At 42.1% G+C, this 6799-nt stretch overlaps 1 protein-coding gene across 1 annotated transcript in view; it reads right to left on the reverse strand.

The window, feature by feature from the left end:
- tmem184c (transmembrane protein 184C) overlaps positions 1-6620 on the reverse strand; it is an 8917-nt gene extending 2297 nt beyond the window's left edge. The window contains exons 1-9 of the mRNA XM_015402257.1: positions 6046-6620; positions 3076-3206; positions 2946-2982; positions 2628-2833; positions 1898-1972; positions 1729-1822; positions 1520-1632; positions 1351-1450; positions 1098-1269 (exon numbers count right to left, since the gene is read on the reverse strand). Of these exons, the coding sequence (XP_015257743.1) occupies positions 1098-1269; positions 1351-1450; positions 1520-1632; positions 1729-1822; positions 1898-1972; positions 2628-2833; positions 2946-2982; positions 3076-3206; positions 6046-6162 (1045 nt within the window). The 5' untranslated portion in view covers positions 6163-6620. The remainder of the gene's footprint in view (positions 1-1097; positions 1270-1350; positions 1451-1519; positions 1633-1728; positions 1823-1897; positions 1973-2627; positions 2834-2945; positions 2983-3075; positions 3207-6045) is intronic.
- Between the last annotated feature and the right edge of the window lie 179 nt (positions 6621-6799).

Genomic DNA, 6799 nt, shown 5'->3' on the forward strand with positions numbered 1-6799 from the left:
ATAAATAGTGACCCATTGATTACTTCTTGCTGAACGGACTTTTCCTTTAAGACCCATTTTTCTTTCCTTTGGGTTAAAATCCAGATGTTTTTATTTCCATCACCTAAGATTTCATGGAGGAAAATGGATCCATCATTACTTTATTCTTCATTAGCTCTAAGCCTAAAAATAATAAAACGATGGTTCTTCAAAAAATAACTTTTCTGTTAGTAGGGGAGAACGGGTATGGTTGTAACATGGGGAGAGTTGTAACACCACCAGTTCCAGCAATCAGGGATAAGATAGGAGTCACATGATCATTTCAGTGTTTACCCGCTGCCTCCCCAAAACCATTTTGTGATTGTCAAGGCTGGAAACAGGTGCATGCAGATACTAAGGAGAAAAACGGATTTTGAGGTAAGAAAGTAAATTTTTTGACCATGACTATATTTTGTTTAGTACTTATACTGTTGCAGATAAAACCATATTACTTACATTAGATGAAAGTGTAATTCCTCAGGCAAAATGTGATTCATTTCCCCGTGCTAATTTCAAACCGCTATGCTACTACAGCTAGCTAAACATGGCTGACAGGGTTAGGGTGGGTTGTAACACATCTTTAAAAAGTGTTACCCTATGCAGTCTCTGGGCCCACCAAGCCTGCACTCCTGGGCTACCATCATTCATTTGTCACCACTGTGACTCTGATTAAAGATACACACACATAGACACGACCACAAGCACACACACACACATTGATATCGTTTTTTTTTAGACCTACATGTTTGTTCGGTGTTCATTAAGCATACATTATACATGTTAAGGAAGTTTTTTCTAGTAGAGTAGTAGATATTCTTGAAGAGGTTTGAATTGGTGCCATTTGTAGTAAACTAATGTGGGTATTTTGTATAAAAGTTTGAAAACTCTAGCTCAAATATTCTGTGAGTTAAAGGTGCTGGAGCAAAAAGTGTTACAACCATACCCGGTCTCCCCTATATCTATTTAAAAAAATACATTTTTTTCTAAAGCTAACGCAGCATTAGCATCCTAAACAGATTCTACTGGGCTGGACTGAGGGTCTGATGTGATCCAGACCATCATGGAGCGTAGAGACTCACCAACGTTGCGGACTTGTTCAGAAATATCTGCTCTGACGTCTGAGATGTCCCACATGGCCATGAAGGAGTCAAAGCAGGAGACCTCCTCTGCGTCCTGGATGTAAGGCTTATAGCTAAAGCTGAAGTGGTGGGCGATGGCCGCCAGGAACATCTCCACGCAGATGACAAAGTCCTGAAGGAAAATAAAACACGGCCTGGTTGGTTTGACAACATTAATAATAGACCACATTCCAGCTGCTTCATGCTAACCCACCTGTAAGCCAGTGGCGACTGCCTCCACGCTCTGCCAGTCCCAGGTCCGTTTCTCAGAGATGATTCCCACTTTAACCAACACGGCGATCAGCACAGCTTGCCTGGAAACGTTTACAAATCCTTAGTTTCCTCAGATGCTGACGATCTATGCATTGAAAGGCGAGACTTACCAAAAAGAGACAAACACCACCATTTTCACACAGAGGAACTTCCCCACTGGCTTGATGGGACCGAGCTCGTCCCTCAGAGCCCGGTAGAACAGAACCAGGCAGTACATGGCAAACTGTAACCAAACCAGACAAAGGAAAAGAACCGGCTTCAAACTGTGAGCCAAAGTCTGGAGCACTGGCTTTCAAAGAGCAGCGGCCCGTTTACCCACCAGCTGGGACATGTTGTTGAAAATCACCAGGTAGGTCCAGGCGTTCCGAAAGTTGAAGTTGCCTTCGTCGTAAACGCCGCACAGCTGGCAGATTCTAGGCAGAAACAAGCGTAGGTCAGGTCATCTGGTTTACTGAGGGACCGACTGCAGAGGAGCTGAGTTTACATACAGGGCGATCACCGTGGTGACGGGTCTGACCACCGTGTACTGGAGCACGCCCAGTTTACAGCGCAGCAGCAGGACCCTGGTCAGTTCAGAGAGGAAAGGAGAGATTTCAACCAGACATCAGACCTCCAAAGATCATTAAAGGCCGACAAACTGATCAATGAAAGGTGCCTGTGACGCCCCTAGTGGAGAGCGTCGGTACCACAAGTAGGAAACAACCAGAATTCGAAAAAACAAATATGAATTCTACTTTAAACTGTTAGGCTAACTAGTCTTCAACTGGAATCTGCGGACAAAGTCAGGAGCGTCAGCAAAGAGTTCTTAGTCCTAACTATCCCAACGAAAACAAAAATTCTCCTAGAACCGCCTGTTGGCTCCTAGAACCTCCTAATGGCTCCTAAAATGATCTGATGGGTTCTGGGCAAATCCACGGTTGCATTAAGGAGTCCAAATACTCTGAAACTGAACCCCATAGATGGTTCCAAGGTGGCAGATCCATAAAACTTTAGAAAATGAAACCTGTATATAAACCATTTCACCTTTGAATCTTTTAAGTTTATTGGAAAAATTGTACGTAGTTTATAATTTTAGCATTTTGTTTTAATTCTAGCTTTTGGTTATTCTTTGGTATCTTCCGTCTTCCACCACCCTGGGTAACTATTCGATTACAGAATTGACTTTAATTCAGTTAGCGATTCCTCTGATCTGATTCATAATTTCATCTCTAAACTCACTCTCCCATCGGCCATGGTGGGCAGCAGCAGAGTGGGGGGAGATGCTTCTGCTGCTCCTGGACCTCCAGCATCATCACCAAGCTGGGATACTGCCGTTCCAGGTAGTTGAGCAGGAAAGTCATGAAGTTATAGATGACGTAGGCCTCGTAGCACTCTCTGCATGTGTCCACGTAAATGGCTATACTGGGGTATTTCAGCGCGATCCACTGGAAGCAGGTAAATGACACATATGTGTCAGTTAAAGATCTACAAACGTCTGCAGAAAATTATGAATTTTCTAATTTCACATTATTACAAGATAAAAGGTTTGTGACTCACGCTGTCCAAGCTGTAGATTGGGACCATCCATAATATCCTGAAATTATAAAAATAAAGGGAAATGAAAGCCAAAACCCAACTAAAACGGTCTTAATGGGTTTTATTTCTTCGGTAGGAGGTGTGTTGATACCTGATGATGGGTTTCTGCAGGTCTGGTTGGGTGTAGTGCACCAGGTGCTGGAGGATTCCCCATAACGATATCGGTATGGTCATAAAAACAAAAATCCCAGCAATGAACCATGCTTTGTTATGAGTTCCAACCTGTTTTTGGATGAAAAAATGAAGATCAACACAAATATCTCCGAATATCTTCCCCTCTACTGCATGTATTGCTTTGGTAATGATACTAAATATGCGCTTTTTATTGGACACAAAAATAAACATAAACCAGGGAAGAGCTTTAACTATCCAGCGCTGTTTGTCACATTAAAACATGCCTTCGTATATTTATAAATTCACTCATGTTTTGACTTGTAGTAAAGACTAATCATCGGAAAATGTTTAGAGTTCATGTTTCTGTTTAACATCCAACAAGTCATGACATTATCTTTGGACATTCGAGACCAAAGTCCTGAAAACCAATCCATCTGCTAAACACTCCCAGAGAGACGGGGACAGGTAAGCTAGATAAAACTCACAGATGATCCGGATCATTAGGACATTTTAATAAATTGTTCCTTCCCATGAGGCGCACCTTTGGTGAAAATGTCATTAAAACTAGTGTTGCCCCGATGCCCAATACCTGTACCAGTACCGTACCGATACCATCTGTTTGAATATGCTGGTGAAGGTTCTCAGTTATGCAGGTGTTATGGTTCCTGGCCTTTTAAGACTAAGCAGGCTTGTTTTTTTATGCAGGTTCAGCTCTGACAGAAATCTTCCTTGCTGGTTGCCTGAATGCTGCAGAGGAGCAGTGACATGATTGGACCAGCCGAAAATTGTCAAGCCAATCAGATGTTGATGAGGCCCACCTGCACCACATAAAAGGCTCCTGGAAAGCTTTCAGTTTGGGGACAGCTTGTAGGAAGAGGTTATTGTTAAGCTGTTCCTCCACCTGTTTTGGGCAGTTAGAACTCTTTGCTTGTTGTATATTTTTCTGAATCTGCTTTAGGTGGACTGTTCATGCTACTGTAGAAACTTGCTTGGGAGGTTCTGTGCTCCCTTTGTCTTTTCTTTTGGGTTGTTTTGAGTTAAACTTAGACAGACTGCTTTGGACATTTTGTAATGTAATTTGCACTTAACCATTCCTAAATTTGTTCGCCTTTTTTTCTCGGTTTCCAAGTTTGAAAACGTCTTCAAAATTGGAAACCAAGTCCAGTGGATTGTGTTTTATTTTTTTTGGAACATCTGTTTGAAATTGATGTGTGTGTGTGTGTGTGTGTGTGTGTGTATATATATATATATATATATATATATATATATATATATATATATATATATATATATATATAAAGAACTGCATGCTACTTTGATGTAAAATAATTGTCATCATGGCTTTGTCAAGCTGCTGCCTACCTTTGTAGGAATCCAGTAGAACTTTTTATTGCCTACCTGGAATTAATAACAATAGTTGAATAAAGGTTTGGCTCTCAAAATGGTATCAGTGCCCTATTTGTTCGTACTCGCCGATACCGATACCATCATTTTAGGGCACTATCGGGGGGCCCGCCCAATACTGGTATCGGTGCAATGCAAATTAAAACCTGTTCATAACTTTTCCAAGTAAACCTGCAAACAGACAAACGCGACTGAAAACATAAACTCCTTGGTGAAGGTAACCATCACAGGTTTTTCACTCCTACAACAGCGATGTTTAATTTTTTTTAAAGGTTTTTCAATGTAAATTGTCAAAATTTGGCATTAAATATTTATGTTTAAAATGTTTTATTAAATGTTTTTAATATTTGATTTTACAATACCAAATCTCCTTCTCAGTGTCGGTGCAAACTGACACTGGTTTAGCTCCATAGAAACTAATGCTGCAGACCACTATGAACCACTATGTTCTCCTTGCTGCCCTCTGGGAAGAGGCTTCACAGCATGCAGGTCCAGCAGGTTGTGGATCAGCTATTTCCCACTGCCATCAGACTGTTGAACTGTTTATTTTTTTTTTTTTTTTACGGCCTAGTGGCTCATTTTTCCAACAGGAGGCTGAGAGGAAAGAGGGTCTGAGAGATGAGGAGAGACATGTGGCAAAGGACCACAGGCAGTACCTCCAGATACTGCATGGGGGTCGCAAAAGTTTTGGTTTATTAGACTCTCTTTAAATAAACATTAACACGAATTTAAGACACTGTAGTAAACAGATAAATGGAGGCAGAAGATCTTCAGTGCACACATGCAATCAGCTGGTTTTCCTTAGATAGAAAACTTTCAATCAATCTGACTGGATGATCTGGTGAAATGTAAAGTGCCTTGAGATGACATGTGTTGTGAATTGGTGCTATATAAATAAACTGAATTGGATTATAGGACCAGTTTGATATAACACTATTTCATACAATATATATAAAATTAGGGGGTCCCTGCTCCATCTTGCCATCAGTTTGGGGGTCCTTGGCCTGGAAAAACATTGAAGACCCCTGCACTAGACTGTTGGAAAACAAATCGAGACTCTGCATCACACTGATAACATCACACCAAATAGAACTCGACTCAAAAATATTTTTTTACTGCGTTTTTGCTCCATATATAGTTGTTTGTTTTTGCACTGCTCTGAGCTTCCACATCATTGCCTTTTGCACCATGTTTTTCTGCCACACTGCTTCCATTTGATCACTGCTGCTTTTCACAGCTAAGCTGCTGCTGTTTCACTGTCTGAAAGCTCTCTGTATACAAAATGACAATAAAGCTGTCCAAGTCTGCCTAAGCACCTGTCATTACACGGTGGTGGCAGCATCATGCTGTGTGGATGTTTTTTTCCGTCATGTTTCAGAGATGATGTTGAATCGATACAAGGACGACCAGGAAGAAGACGCTGCAGGTTTGGACCGGAAATGATTAAAATGTCCTAAAACCGAGAAGCTGTGGGTGACGTCACCGTGTAATCTGACCGAGTTTGAGCAGAAACTTTAAGCTCCAGATGAGAAAATCTCCTCACCTCGGATTTCTGCAGTTCCCAGATGCAAAACGGCAGGACGACGATGAGCAGCAGGATGTAGAGCAGAACGACCAGCGGGCGGATCCACCTCCTCCAGTCCCCACAGGAGCAGGGCATGTCGGCCCGCAGAGAGGCCCCTGATCCACAGACACACACAGCAGCCTGGAGCTAAAAGCCTTTAGCTCCTAGAGCGGTTGCTCTGCCATGGCCCGCTTCTGTTTCAGCTGATCTATACCTCGGGGTCAGCTGCTTCACCGGAGGACACACCGCTGGTGTCTCATTAACAACTCATGTGACTCCGGCTGGCTAACGTTAGTTAGCCCGTCAGCTGATTCACCACGTAAACAAACCGAACTGACGAACCAAGCTGCCGGAACCACTTAAACCAACCAAACAAGTCCGAATAAAAAAGATTAAGAATCATCAGATACTTTTTATATATTACTGGATGTTAAAGTCGGCTAAGGGTGACAGATCCTTAAAGTTTCCAAACAGTGACCGTTGCTAAGCGGACGCTTCCGGATGTTTACAGTTCGGCCTTCAACCTGATTGGTCCATCCGGGGGTCCGCTCCTTTTTACTCCACCGACTTGAGTTACGGCGATGGGAGGAGTCTCTCTGCACAAACAACTAAACGTGTGACTGAGGATGTTTTTACTGTGAAAATGATGATATTTAGAATAAAAACAGAAATAAAATTTAAAATCCTCCTTCTCACATATAAAGCCTTAAATGGCCAAGCTCCATCTGATATC

The sequence above is a fragment of the Cyprinodon variegatus genome, unplaced genomic scaffold (assembly GCF_000732505.1).
Source record: "Cyprinodon variegatus isolate N-32 unplaced genomic scaffold, C_variegatus-1.0 Scaffold1326, whole genome shotgun sequence".
NCBI lineage: Eukaryota > Metazoa > Chordata > Actinopteri > Cyprinodontiformes > Cyprinodontidae > Cyprinodon > Cyprinodon variegatus.